The following is a 14,900-nucleotide window of genomic DNA, read 5'->3' on the forward strand; positions in this document are numbered from 1 at the left end:
GGGATCTTCGTGGGCCAGGGATTGAACCGGTGTCCCCTGCGTTGCAAGGTGATCCTTAACCGCTGGAGTGCCAGTGGTTGAGAATGCATACAGGGAGGCTGTATGTACTATGTATGTATACCGGCGTACATACCGAGGTGGACACTTGTGCTGCGTGTGTGTGCGTGTGTGTTACATGCTTACCTACTGCATGTATTTGTGTCCATCTAAAGATGGAAGAGTGGACAAAGAGAAAACTAAACCGTCAAAACGCAGGAACAAATAATCCTACGTCTAATGCTTCATTTCTTTGGCTGCCTGGGCTTTGCTGCAGCATGCAACCTCCTGGTGAAGCCCCCCTGGTGAGCCAGAGGTTGAGACTGTGCTTTCATGCCGAGGGCGAGGGCTCGATCCCTGATTGAGGAACTGAGACCCCACGTGCCGTGTGGCACGGCCAGGAGAGGAAACGCGTGTAGTTGAACTGTATCCTGATGGAGCTTTTTCTGTAGACTGACATGGTTGTGGTCACCTCACAGAGTGACCACGTGGTTCCGTTTATTCAGAGGCTGTGTTAGATCTGGGGGAGGAAATGGCAAACAGGTTTGCTAATAAACTATGAAAACCTGACAAGCTCTCCTCTCGGCTGCGCTTGTGCCCTGTGGGATCTTAGCTCCCTGACCAGGGCTGGTCCTGTGCCCTCAGCGGCGGAAGTGTGCGGTGTTGACACTGGACCGCCGGGGGCGTCCCCAAACTGCTTTTGATCTCACGTATTAGCGGCTTACATACTGGCGGCTCTCGGCTGGGACAGCTTAGCAGTGACCACGGTTTGCACTTAATGTACGTTTGTTGCTAAGTCACGTCGGACTCTTTGTGACCCCATGGACTGTAGCCCACCAGGCTCCTCTGTCCGTGGGGTTTCCCAGGCAAGGATACTGGAGTGGATAGCCTTTCCCTTCACCACAGGCTCTTCCTAACCCAGGGATCAAACCCTTGTCTTCTGCCTTGATAGGCAGATTCTTTATCACTGAGCCACCAGAGAAGCCCTAAAACATGTTTAGAGGGTGTCTGAAATTCAGAACCAGGCAGAACCATCTCCACTGACCCTAAATACGGTCCCACAGTAAACTCCTCGAGGACACTGGATCCCAGTGATTACAGGTGGGGGACCAAAGAAGTCCACCTGAAAGAATCATGGACTGACCCTTACAACTGTGGACTGAGCCGAAGTTCTTTGTGAAAGGGCTACTTTGAAGATTATGACTCAAACACTGGGGAAGCTAAGGTGATTGGCAGTAGAATGAGTCAGAACATGTATAATTTCTTAAAAACTTATTGACTTAAATAATTTTGCCTATAATAAAGCCCTTTACACTTAAAAAAAAAAAAAGTGTATACATGCAGAGAAAAAAACAGGAAGTAAATGCATCTCCAGGCCATGACTGTGAACTGAGGATTGTTTTAATTCTTGTACACCTGATTTCCCCCCAATTTCTTCAATATACATGTATTATGTGTATGATGAGAACACAAAGTTTTTATGTAAATAAAAGAGCATTGAGACATCAATGGAAGAGGGGCCAAAGGGTATTTCAAACGGTTTTCTTGAAGAACACTAGTAACATGTTCCATTTCAAAATTTTTAAAGAGATGGGAATACCAGACCACCTTACCTGCCTCCTGAGAAACCTGTATGCAGGTCAAGAAGCAACAGTTAGAACCAGACACGAAACAACAGACTGGCTCCAAATTTGGGAAGGAGTACGTCAAGGCTGTGTTCCGTCACCCTGCTTCTTTAACTTCTAGGCAGAGTACATGATGCGAAATGCCAGGCTCGATGAACACAAGTTGGAATCAAGATTGCTGGGAGAAATATCAATAACCTCAGATATGCAGATGATACCACCCTGATGGCAGAAAGTGAAGAGGAACTAAAAAGCCTCTTGATGAAAGTGAAGGTGGAGAGTGAAAAAGTTGGCCTAAAGCTCAACATTCAGAAAACGAACATCATGGCATCCGGTCCCATCACTTCATGGGAAATAGATGGGGAAACAGTGGAAACAGTGGCAGACTTTATTATTCTCTTGGGCTCTAAAATCACTGCAGATGGTGATGCAGCCATGAAATTAAGACACTTGCTTCTTGGGAGAAAAGCTGACAAGCGTCAACAGTATATTCAAAAGCAGAGATGTTACTTTGCCGGCAAAGGTCCATCTAGTCAAAGCTATGGTTTTTCCAGTAGCCATGTATGGATGTGAGAGTTGGACCTTAAAGAAGGCTGAATGCCAGAGAACTGATGTTTTCAAATCGTGGTATTGGAGAAGACTCTTGAGTCTCTTGGACTGCAAGGAGATCACCAATCAATCCTAAAAGAAATCAATACTGAATATTCATTGGAAGGACTGAAGCTGAAGCTCCAATACTTTGGCCGGGTGATGCGAAGAACTGATTCATTGGAAAAGACCCTGATGCTGGGAAAGATTGAAGGTGGGAGGAGAAGGGGATGACAGAGGATGAGATGGTTGGATGGCATCACTGACTCAGTGGACCTGAGTTTGAGCAAGATCCAGGAGTTGGTGATGGACAGGGAAGCCTGGCGTGCTGCAGTCCATGGGGTCGCCAAGAGTCAGACACAATGGAGCAACTGAACATTATCAAAAGGTGTCTCTTGAAGCGGTAAGGTGCTTGCCAGCTGAGGCTGCCAGCAGCCCTGCCGGGCAGGCAGCAGCAGTGTGTGTATGTGCTAATTCGTATGTGAATTTCTTTTAAACTAAGAGAAATAACTATGGTAACAATCAAAGCTAGATTCTACTTGTTTTCTGCCAATTAAGTTGTCAGAGTGTCCCTGTTTGCTGCAGGGAAGGGCTTGCAGCCAGCCTCAGGGACGCCGGAGGAGCGGTGGGTCGGCGCTGAGGGCGCAGAAGCCAGCCCGGCAGGACCAGCCTGAGCCTCCAGGACCGGGCGGTGCCCGACCACTGCCATCGGCTCTGCTCACGCCGAGACGGTGTCACTGTCCTCACACAACCAGAACCACACTGGACGATGCAGGACGTAGTTCCTTTATCTCAAAACTGTCACTTCTAGCAACCTGCCGGAGGACCACGTCGAAGAAGAATCCAAAAAGATGGTGTGTGAGGATGGTTTATAATAGTGACGCGTGGAAATCACGTTCGCATCCAGCAGAAGAGCAGTTAACAGGACAGCCCGCCCTCTCCAGAACCTCAGCTCCAAACACAGCAGGCTCTGCTGGAGAGAGGCGGGCCGTGCGGTGGGGACGCTGGGGGACCAAGACAGACACGCACACCGTGCTTACAGAACCGTGAAGACGACCAAAGCGCAAGATGCGGTTTTATTAAGAATGATGGGCATCTCTTCCCTTAATTCTCTATTTTCTGAAATGTGGTTATTCAGCCTCCATACATACTTTAATGAAGTGTGTGTCATAGACTCCAGCCCTCTGTACAGATGTGAGCCGGCAGCTGGTCTCTGCTTTAAACTGAGCAGGATGAGCGAGCCATGACCGAGCCCCGGAGGGACACCATCTCTCCCCCTCTCTGGGTCCGCCAGGCGCGCCTCCTCTCGGGGGCTGAGCACCGTGGGGCCTGGGGCCGCCCCACAGGTGGCCTCACCAGCCGGGGTATGAAGCCTGCTTCCACCACGGACAAGGTGGCCAGACGGGACGCTGGGCTGCATGGCCACTAACGCGTGAGTGCGGCGAGTCCAGGGAACTTGCTTCTTCCCAAAGGCCCACCATTTGAGCCTACTCTCCCCTCCTGGCACAGAGCGTTCACTTAGAAGTAATACTGTCTGTGATTCTCCAGTTTTCTCTCCCCTTTAATTATCATGTTAAACATACAAGAGTTTACAGAAGAAACTCGGGATGCAAATCAAGGCGGCAGCTGTCCAAGGACGCGAGGACAGGGCCCCCTTCACCTGAGGAGAGTGCCCCCGCCCCGCCTTCCGAACGTCAGGGGGAGGACAGGACGCCCTCGGCGCTCTCCCACCAGCTCCCTCTTCAGCAGCCCACAACCTCTAGGTGTGTTTCAGGTGGCAGGTGGGTGTGTCACACACACGTTAATTTCTAGGGTTGCTCCCCAGGGAGAAACTCCTGCTGCCTTCGGGCGGGGCCACACCCAGGAGCTCGGCCACGTCCCGGGCATCGACCGGGCCCATGCTGCTCCCGCCCGAGGCTCCCGCGCCCGGTAGGCCGCCGGGCACGTAGTAGGGGCTCAGCAAGCGCTGGTCCAACTGGACGGCGAAGGGCTTCTCGCCTCCGTGCAGCCTGCGGTGCTCCGCCAGGGGCCCGCTCCAGCCGAACACCTCGCCGCGCTCGTGACACTTGAAAGCCTTCTCCGCCGAGTGGGTCTTCTGATGTTTAACGAGACAGTGGTTCTGGCTGAAGGCCCGGCCGCACTGGCTGCACTTGTAGGGCCGCTCGCCCGTGTGCACGCGCTGGTGCACGATGAGCGACGAGTGGCAGCTGAAGGCCTTCCAGCAGCGGCTGCAGTCGAAGGGCTTCTCGCCCGTGTGCACGCGCTGGTGCACGATCAGGTAGGAGTGGGAGCTGAAGGCCTTGCCGCACTCGTCGCAGCGGAAGGGCTTCTCGCCCGTGTGCACGCGCTGGTGCACCACCAGGTAGGCGTGGCAGCTGAAGGCCTTGGCGCACTGGCCGCACTGGAAGGGCTTCTCGCCCGTGTGCGCGCGCTGGTGCAGCGTCAGGCGCGAGCGGCTGCTGAAGGCCTTCTGGCAGTCGCTGCAGCGGAAGGGCTTGTCCCCGCTGTGCAGCTTCTCGTGCGCCGCCAGCGACGAGTGGCAGGCGAAGGCCCGGCCGCACGCGGCGCAGCAGTAGGGCTTCTCGCCCGTGTGCACGCGGTGGTGGCGCGTGAGGTGCGTCCGCTGGTTGAAGGCCTTGCCGCACTCGCCGCAGCGGTAGGGCCGCTCGCCCGTGTGCACGCGCCGGTGCATGCCCAGCAGCGAGCTGCAGCTGAAGGCCTTGGCGCACTGGCCGCACTTGTAGGGCCGCTCGCCCGTGTGCACGCGCCGGTGCACGTTGAGGGACGAGTGGCAGCTGAAGGCCTTTCCGCACTGGCCGCACAGGAAGGGCTTCTCGCCCGTGTGCACGCGCCGGTGCTCCAGGAGGTTGGTGCTCCAGCTGAAGGCCTTGCCGCACTCGCCGCACTTGTACGCCTTCTCCCGCGCGTGCCAGCGCCGGTGCAGCGCCAACGCCGCGCTCCGCGGGAAGGCCTTGCCGCACTCGCTGCACGCGAACGGGCCGCTCCCGGCACCCTGGCTCCGGCGCCGGCGCCCGGCCCCGGTGGCCCGCACTCCTCCCGGCTGGCCTTCCGGGAAGGCTCCTTCCGCGGCAAGGCGGGGCTGGGCCGGCAGTGCGCTCTGCAGGCCAAGTGCCTCCTTGGACTCAGAGCTGCCCCGCCGGCGCTCCTCGGCGGACCCAGCACTAGCGTAGGCGGCTTCGCCTCGGGTCAGAGCAGTCGCCGGGCCCCCTGGGCCGGCCCCCCAGGTACCCTCGTTGCCGAACCCGGGGTTGTGCACACTGGACCTCACCAGCCCGACTGCGATCAGCTCCCAGGGAGGCTCTTCCTTGTAAACAAGCGTCTCCTCCGCCTCAGGCCCGGGCTCCCATCCTGGTTCTGGAAGGAAGCAAGAGGCCACCCTCTGAGACCACGCGGGGGGCGGCGCCAGGGCTCAGGGCGGGGTGTGCCCAGAGCTCCGGTGAGCCGGAAGCGCGGACTGCGGACGGATGCGGGTGCAGGGGCCAGGGCGGCGGGCGGGGCAGCAGGGCAGGCGAAGTACACGGAGGCGGGGCGGCGGGGAGGAGGTGGGGCGGGAGGGGCGGCGACGGGCGGGGAGGCTGTAAGAAGCCAGAAGCCAGGCCGCTCTGTAAAGAGCCGGGCGGGGATGGAGGAGCCCTTGGGGGCTGAGTCCACACTGATAGCCCCTCGTGTGAACACTCCACGTGCAGATGCTCCTGTCTCTCCAGCTCAAGGCAACCGGCTGTGTGCCCACAGCACGGGTCCTGGCACACAGTCGGTGCTCAATGTGTGCTCAGGGAAGGGAGGCAGGAGGGGCTGGGCAGGCGCAGAGGGCGCAGCAGCGGACCAGGAGCGGCGGGGAGGGGCTCCGCCTCCGCGCCCCACTCACCTGGATCGGGCCCCGCAGGCCCGTCTCTGGGCGCCTGCCATGGCTCCTCACCTCGCTCCAGGTGGGAGATGACATCTGGCTTGCAGACCGGAGGCCCTGCGCGGGGAGGAAGCGGCGTGGCTCTGGGCGCTCTGTGCGCCAGCGCTGAGGAAGGGGGCTCAGAGGAGGACCCCACGGAGACTGACGCCCCCTCCAGGGCAGGCTGGGCTCCCAGGGCCTGTCCACCCCTCCCTCTCCTCCAGGCCCCACCTGCAGGCAAAGATGGGCAGATGCCCTGTCTCCAGGGCAGAGACAGGAGGCCGCATCCTGCCAGGCCTGGCCTCCTCACCTTGGGCACCATCTTACCCAGGGAGAGAAGGTTCTGGTAGTTTTCCAGCATCACATCCCGGTACAAGGCCCTCTGGGGGGAGTCCAGTTGGCCCCACTCCTCCTGGGTAAAGTCCACGGCCACGTCCTTGAAAGTCACGGACTCCTGGAAGGACACACGTGTTCGTTTTCTCTCACCCAGTACGGTACAGTCCACCTGTGTTCCTGGGTGACGCAGGAGCTCAGCATCGGAGACCTCGGGCGCCGTCCTGAGTGTGGCCGGAAGGCTGTGCTGTAGACATAAACGGCCGCAGACAGGCCCGCACTGCGCCCTGAGGGCGGACCGGACCCCTCCGTGTCCTTCCTGCTTGCCGCCCACTTCTTCCCGCCAGGCCCCCTGCTCTCCCTGGGCCACGTGCCTGCCCTCACCTGCTCCTACCCTCCCCCAACACTGGCCCCTGGTCTGCGGTGCCCCCTTCGGTCATTCCAGCTCCAAGTGTCCTGAAAGGCCCCGTGACTCTCCGTGTGACTCTGGTCCGGAACCCCGGTGTTCTGGGCAAGATTAGCCAGAGATTAAAGGCTTCTCTGGGCTCACACCGAAACCTAAAAGTCTCTGAAAGACCCAACCACACACTGAGGAATGTCACCACATCCCAGCACGTGTAAGGAACTGAATCCGGCGCTCACACACACACCAGAGGGGGAAAGGGGGGACAAGTGGAGACTGGGGCTGCGCACAAGCCTAACTAAGGGGAGCCTGCCCCACAGCACAGGGAGCTCCACTCTGCTCTGAGGCGACCTCAACGGGAGGGAATCCAAGAGAGGCTCCGCGTGCACCTACGGGTGATTCACTCTGCGAACAGCAGAAACTGGCAACACCGTCAAGCACCTGCGCTGCAACAAAAGCGTCAGGAAGTCCTCTCTGTCCAGAGTCCAGCCGAATGACTAAAAGGAAAAGCCGACAAAATCAGAAGAATTAAGCGTCCGTGAAACAGTACTGCTGCTGCGTCGCTTCAGTCGTGTCCGACTCTGTGCGACCCCACAGACGGCGGCCCACCAGGCTCCCGTCCCTGGGATTCTCCAGGCAAGAGCACTGGAGTGGGCTGCCAGTGCCTTCTCCGCTAGGGCCCACACTCCACAACAAAAAGCCCACGCAGCGCAACTCGAGAGTAACCCTCACCCGCCACAAGCAGAGACCAGCCTGCGCAGCAACAAGCACCCGGCACGCAAGATACATTTAAAAAGAAATGGAAATAGAAACAGACAAACCCACAATTACACTAGCTGGTCTTAACGACAGTCTTTCCCAGTAACCGACACAATATATAAGCAGAAAACGTCAGAACGTGGGACACCCAAATAACACCAGGATTCAACTCTGACTCGGCATTTCCAGAGCACGCTAGCCAACAAAAGCAGAGTCCACGTTCTTCCCAAGCACACACAGAACACTTACCAAGAGAAGCCACACGCTGGTAAGAAAGTAAGCCGCAGTGCATTTGAAAGATTTCAGCTCACACACAGTTCCTTCTCTGATTACAGCAGAATTAGAAACAATAGAAGACACCTGGACAACCCTCCACCTATTTAGAATTAACAGACTCCTAAATGATACAGAGCGGAAGGAGAAATCACCAAAAAACTGTAGAAACTCCTTTGAACTGAAAAAGGAAAATAAAACATATCAAAATTTTCAACAGAAACCTGAAGAGGACTTAGAATGAACTTTATAGCCGTGAATGGTATGTGACAACAGGTATCAAAACAATACTTAAGTTTCAACTTGAAGAAACCAAAGTGAAGGAAAGAAAGAAGAAGAATCAGAAATCAGTGGAGAGAGAAAAGAGCAGCAACAGAGAGCAGTCAACGAGACCAACAGAGACCAACAAGGAGACACGTGCTCAGCGTACGACTCGGCCATCCCGCTCTTGGGTATTTACGCGCGAGAAAACACACCCGTGACGTGGCCACCAATACTTACAGCAGGCTTGCTGGTCATAGCCTAAACCTGGACTCACCCCCTGAACGTCCATCAGCTGGTGAGCAGATCAGCAAACGGGGGGTACGCGTACAGTGGTGCCACGTGTGGAAATCAGTTTGTTGAAGCCCTAAGCTCCAATGTGTTAGAATGCGACTCGACTCGAAGATGGGGTCTTTAAAGAGGTAATTAAGGTAAATAAGGTCATTAGAATGGGCCCTGAATAAGATTAGTGTCGTGATAAAGAAATGAAACTTGGACACAGATGCGTACAGAGGGAAGGACGCGTGAGGACACGGAGAAGAGCCATCCACAGACCAAGGAGAGCAGCTCAGAAGAAACCCACCAATGGCCTGACCTCAGACTTCTGGCCTCCAGAACCAGGGGACAGGGCATGTCTGTCCTGAGCCACTGACTCTGTGGCGTCTCATCAGGGCAGCCCAGCAACCTAAAACGGAATGGGGTCTCATTCAACCATCAAAAAACAAGCTGCTGACTCAAATCAGGACACGGGTGTAAAAGCATGCTAAGTGAGATAAATCAGGAACAAAATCACATGTATAGGGACGTCCCGGTGGTCCAACGGCGGAGGCTCTGTGCTCCCAGTGCAGGGGCCCGGGCTCGATCCCTGGTCAGGGAACCAGACCCCACAGGCCACAAGCAGTGTGCAAGCCGCAAGCAAAGACCTGGTGGCAAATAAATAGATGAATATTGAAAACAATCACAAGGGTGATTCCATGTGACGTTCTCCAAAAGGCAAAATTATGTTGCTTGCCAAGGGGACAGGTGGAGAAGATGGACTATAAGGGGCACGAAGGGGCCTGCTGGGTGACGGGAGTGCTGTCCTGCCTGCGTGCTCACAGCTCTACGCGTGTGCCAACACTCACCACGTCCCACGTGCACAGAACTGGAGAGCTCTACGCGTGTGCCAACACTCACCACGTCCCACGTGCACAGAACTGGAGAGCTCTACGCGTGTGCCAACACTCACCACGTCCCACGTGCACAGAACTGGAGAGCTCTACGCGTGTGCCAACACTCACCACGTCCCACGTGCACAGAACTGGAGAGCTCTACGCGTGTGCCAACACTCACCACGTCCCACGTGCACAGAACTGGAGAGCTCTTCCCGTGTGTAACCGTACGGCAGGAAGTCTGCCCATAAAGAAGGCTGAGCACCAAAGAATCAGCGCTTTTGACTGTGGTGTTGGAGAAGACTCGAGACTCCCATGGGCTGCAAGGAGATGCAACCAGTCACTCCTAAAGGAAATCAACCCTGATTATTCATTAGAAGGACTGATACTGAAGCTCCAATACTTTGGAAAGACTAGAGATCTCTTTAAGAATATTACAGATACCAAGGGAACATTTCACGCAATGTTCCAACCAGCTCACCCTAGAGGCAATCAGTCCTGAATATTCATTGGAAGGACTGATGCTGAAGCTGAAACTCCAATACTTTGGCCACCTGACGCGAAGAACTGACTCACTGGAAAAGACCCTGATGCTGGGAAAGATTTAAGACAGGAGGAGAAAGGGACGACAGAGGATGAGATTGCTGGATGGCACCACCGACTCAACAGAGATGACTTTGAGTGAACTCCGGGAGTTGGTGATGGACAGGGAGGCCGGGCGTGCTGCAGTCCATGGGGTTGCAGAGTCGGATACGTCTCAGTGACTGAACAGCGACAACAAGCCTGATATGAAAACCCCAGTGGACTTCAGGGAGACAAGAAGGTGGGGGTGAGGACGCACGCTGAACCTGAGGCGCAGGGATGGAGCGAGACGGTGCCGGCAGACACAAGGCGGAAGGGACAGAGACAAGACCTCAGAACGCGAAGCTGCTAACAGAGCTCTCAGCGGCTACGTGGCTTCAGTGTGGGGGTGTCGACAGGCAAGAGCAGGACCTGAGCCACGTTGAGGCCTTGCTAGGGGCACTCCCAACCTACCTGGAGAAGCCCACATCCCGTGTATCTTCATTTTGCAGGGCAGGGAGCAAAAGGGTGTGGAATCAAAGGCAGACTTGGTAATGCAACCCGCAGAGGAATCAGAACAGACCACGGGGGATGTCCCAGCCGGGAAGAACCCTTGCCACAGTACGAGACTGCTGGGAGAGGAGGGCACTTGAGAGAGAGGACCAGCTATTCAAAGCCTGGGAAGCTGGTGTTTCGGGATCAACATCTGTGCACAAGAAGGGGCGTGCCTCCGAGGTGGTGCTCTCAACACACGCCCTGCTTTTCCCTCCATTTCAAGGTCAGCTGCAGACATCAGAACATCTCAGCCTACATTCTTCAGCCTGCACTTACCAAGGACGTTCTCCAGAGTCACAGTGCCATCATCACCCCCCTCGACCTGAAATAGTTTCCAAACGCCTTTGACAGGACTTTTGGATCTATGACCCACTAAGGACTATGTACCTACGCACGCGCTCGTCATGCCTCCTGAGGTTTCACAGAACATTCTAGCATCGCAGAAGCCGGGCCCGGCTCACCACGCGTGTTTCACAGTCATTTCTACCTTTCAAGCGACAGGTTAGCAGAATCACCAAATCCTAAAAATGACAAAGGACTCAATCCTCCAAGCCTTTCACCAACACTGTCTCTATCAACTGCACCTTTCTGAACACTGGGGAGGACAGACGGGTAGGTGGTGGAACAAAATGATGAGCAAAACCCTGAAGTCTGTAAAAGGAGTGATTTGTGCTTCACTCAGCTGCAGAAGCGGCCCCAAGGCCAACTCCCGTCAGAGCCCCCAAAGCCTCCGTAATTCCACATTTTTCCACGAAGGCCTTGTGTCAGGAACTGGGTACAGAGAAAAAGCATATCGGGACACACGCTCTACCGTCACTCTGACCCCCAGCACTGCAACCCAGCCCTCCCATCAGCTGTTCCACATCCTTCTACCTTACTCCCAGAAAACGCCCCGAACAAGGATCAACCGCAGCAAGCATCCCAGTGGGCCCGCGTGTGGAGATGAGCCAAGTGGTGTCATGGGAGCTGCCGCCCACCAGGTGTGCGCGGCTGAGCGCTCCCGGCACATGCTGGGCACACAGCAGTCCCGAGCGACGGACCGCGGCTGGGCTGCGCCCGGCTGCAAGCGACACTCGCCTGGAGGGCGCACCCGGGCGTCACCGAACTGTCCCCCCCCAACCCGGACCCAGAGCTCCCTAAGGACTGGAGCACAGGCACCCAGATCGGGGGTCGCTGGATGACCAACGGCCTGGATGATGGAAGGACGATGCCAACCCTCCTCATAAAGAACAAGATGTTCAAAAAAAAGAAAAGACAGCCACTCACCTCGGACCTGGCTTCCAGGAGACCCCGAGGCAATGTATCTTCTGCAATCTCTTTGAGGGGACGAGCAGGATCTGGAAAGGACGAATGAGTCAATGGGGCTGTTCTGTCCACAGCCACAAGGCACCCCCAGCCCAGGGAGAATCAAGGGGAATCAGAGGCGAGCCCCAGCTTCGGCACAACCAAAGAGAACCTGGGGCTAATCCTGCTATTCGGCGTCTCGGACATCCCACTTACGGAGGAGACGCGCCGCCGTTCCCGTCCCCGTGCCCACCGGAAGGAGGCGGCGGCAGCATGACTCCGGGGCGCTTCCGGGAACCCCGCGCGCCCTCCCCGTGCAAACCCAGGCCCGCGGCCGACAGGCCAACCGTACCCGCCTCCCGGGTCTCCGGGGTGTCCATGGCGCCCTCCCTCGACGGCCGCCCTGGCTGGGGGCGGGCCGGGCCAGGCTCCCGGGGCTGGGGACGGCCGCACAGCCCCGCGGGGTCGGCTACGCGCCCCGGGTCGGGGTCAGGCGGGCTCCGCAGGCGCTGGGCGCGTCCGGCTGCGCTCCCGCCCCATGGCGCGCCCCGCCAGCCTGTCAGTCACGCCTCCCGGGTCCGCGCGGGCCGACCAGGCCTCGGGCTTGGCCGCCCCGAGCTGAGGGTCGCGAGGGTGGCACAAAGGTGAGGGGCGGACCGGCGGACCGACGAAGGGCCAGAATGCCGAACCGACCCGCCTCCCACGGAAAGACCACTGCCACAAAGGATCGCCCGTGGGGCGCTGCGGGACGCGCGCATGCGCGTGACGGACGCCCACAACTCCCAGGAGCCTTTGCGCCGCGCAGGGGCGCCAGGCCCGGAGGGCGCCGTGGGGCGGAGCCCGTCTGACGTGCGTGCAGCACAGCCTTCTGGGAAGTGTAGTTACGGGGCCAGGATCGCTGGGCTCTGGCCCCGTCCCTCTCCCCCTAGGCTGCGGAAATGCCCTGCATCTGGGTGTGTGTGCGATCCGTTCAGTGTGTGTGTGGTGCGTGTGTGGTGCGTGTGTAGTGTGTGTAGTGTATAGTGTGTATGTGTGTGGTGTGTATATGTGTGGTGTTTGGTGTGTGTATGTGTGTGGTGTGTGTGGTGTGTGTGGTGTGTATCTGTGCGGTGTGTGTGTCTGTGTGGTGTGTGTATGTGTGTGGTGTGTGTGGTGTGTATGTGTGTGGTCTTTGGTGTGTGATGTGTGGTGTGTGTATGTGTGTGGTGTGTGTGTGATGTGTGTGGTGTGTATCTGTGTGGTGTGTGTCCGTGTGCACCCTGGCGGGTGAGTGTGGAGAGTTCCGGCTGGAAGACCTATGAGTGGGGCTGACGACCCTCCAGGGCACGTTGCCTGGGACCCCCGGGAACTGGAGGGTGGCCAGCCATGCTTCTGATGGGGGTTGGGGGCGTCTGCAGACGGCCGCCTGACCATCCACGTAGAGGGGCCGGGAGTTCTGGGGCTCAGACACCGCTGGGCCTGGCTGGGAGCCTCCCTGAGGGCTGGGTACTGTGGGCGCGGTCCACTCCGGGAGGGCGCGAGCGCCCTGGGCTGGCCTAGGCTGGAGGGCCGGGGCCCCCAGGACCTCACGCTTCCACCACGCGATGGAGGAGCCTAAGGAGAGGCTCATGGGAACCCACCCAGGCGTCTGAAGAGGGTCGGGGTGGTCGTGTGGGTCTGAGCCCTCGCCCTGTGGGGTGTGATGCCACCTCGGGGTGGACAGTGCTGGCGGCGGTCAAGTCCTCGGACGCCCCGCCTGGGCTGGAATCGGTTCCCCAGGAGGAGGCTCCGCGCGGGTGGTGACCAGAAGCAGGGGTGAGGTGCCGTCTGTGCAGGGAAAGGAAAACAGGAGCAGAGACGCACGGGCGCAAGCGGGCCTTTCTCCTCAGACAGGAACACGCGGAGGCCCCTCTTCACACCTTCCTGGGGAGCGGCCGTGACCTGAGGCTCCGGGAGCAGCTCACACCAGCCCGGGGGCAGGAGGCTCCTGGAACGGGGGGTGGGCAGGCAAGTCCCTGGGGCGGGCCGGACCGAGCCTGGGCTTTGTGCGGGGGGCAGGGGGCCCTTGGGTGGGAGGGTGCAGGCAGAGGGGCGGTGTAACCGTCCTACCCGAGGGGTCGGGGCCGAAGCCAAGGCCTGGAGAAATGGGCCCGGTGGAGGCTCTGGGGCGGCCCACAGGGCATGAACGGAAGGGCACGGCCAGCCTGTCGGTGCAGAGAGATTGATGGGGACAGACCGTGACCCCTGGCCACGGGGTGAGGTCAGAGCCACTCCAGGCCAGACAGTGAGGGCCGCGGACACCAGGGCTAGGCAGACAAGGCCATCGCCAGGTACTGAGGCTGGCCAAGGTCAACGCGGGGTGGTGAGTTGCTCCCTGCAGAGCCAGCTGACCCAGGGCGGCTCCCAGGGAACGCCGGGGCGGCCAGGGCCTCCAGGAGGCCAGGGCCCAGTCCCAGGGCTTGGTGGGCAGGGGGCATTCCGAGGCACGGTGCGCCCGGGTCCCGCCCCCACAGGAAGCCCCGTTCCTGCCCTGGGATCCTGGGCGAGTCACTCCCTCTCTGACCGTGTCTTTAAAGGAGACACTGGTCTTGGAGGGGGTGGCCCTCGGGCCTCAGGCGTCCTGGGCTCTGACGTGGGTGGGGTGTGGGAGAGACAGGCCAGGCCCCAGAGACCACCCGTGGCCCATGAGGCAGGACGAAGCCGCCTCCTGTGTGTGTGGTGGGTCAAGCCAGACCTGCAGCTGAGCCCGCCTAGGCCCTGCCACGCGACCTGCACGCTGGGCGCTGTGGGGCACCACAGCCTTGCCTTCCCTCCCGGGAGGGCCTGTGGTCCAGACCCCGCCCAGCCAGCCTCGCTTGCTCACCCTCCAGAATTCCCAGACGGAGAGTGCCACCCACCGCCTAGAGCCCGGCCCATACCGTGCCTTCCAAGACCAGCTCCGAAAGCACCCCCCACGGTGGGTGCCCTGCTCAGAGGTCCTGTCGCCCTCGGGCCCCTGTGCCTCGTCCCCACCGGCTTCAGGACCGTCTGCCTCGCCGCTTCCACTGCTCTGCTGAAAAGCGTTCAGCCACCCCCCCCCTGCCTCCTAGAGGTAGAACCTGAGCACCTGCATTTCAGATACTGCCCTGAGGACCTCGAGGCTACAGCCCTGTGGCTCCCCCCCGCCCCCGGCCACCAGAACCCCGTCA

At 58.7% G+C, this 14,900-nt stretch overlaps 1 protein-coding gene across 10 annotated transcripts; it reads right to left on the reverse strand.

The window, feature by feature from the left end:
* Nucleotides 1-1,419: 1,419 nt before the first annotated feature.
* On the reverse strand, nt 1,420-13,374 carry ZNF74 (zinc finger protein 74). Of its 10 annotated transcripts, none has more exons than XM_061385657.1 (9): nt 13,353-13,374; nt 11,716-11,786; nt 9,815-10,970; nt 8,693-9,653; nt 8,460-8,594; nt 7,331-7,386; nt 6,481-6,607; nt 6,136-6,231; nt 1,420-5,624 (listed from the first exon to the last, which is right to left on the reverse strand). In XM_061385657.1, the coding sequence occupies exons 4-9, from the start codon at nt 8,727-8,729 to the stop codon at nt 4,051-4,053; spliced, it is 2,025 nt and encodes a 674-aa protein (XP_061241641.1). In that variant the 5' UTR covers nt 8,730-9,653; nt 9,815-10,970; nt 11,716-11,786; nt 13,353-13,374; the 3' UTR covers nt 1,420-4,050. The 10 variants fall into 10 exon arrangements, with proteins under 10 accessions (XP_061241641.1, XP_061241640.1, XP_061241642.1 ...); XM_061385656.1 differs by having other exon boundaries at nt 8,693-9,105; nt 9,515-10,970; XM_061385658.1 differs by lacking the exon at nt 9,815-10,970 and having other exon boundaries at nt 8,693-9,105; nt 13,353-13,371.
* Between the last annotated feature and the right edge of the window lie 1,526 nt (nt 13,375-14,900).

This window comes from Bos javanicus, chromosome 17, assembly GCF_032452875.1.
Source record: "Bos javanicus breed banteng chromosome 17, ARS-OSU_banteng_1.0, whole genome shotgun sequence".
Classification (NCBI taxonomy): domain Eukaryota; kingdom Metazoa; phylum Chordata; class Mammalia; order Artiodactyla; family Bovidae; genus Bos; species Bos javanicus.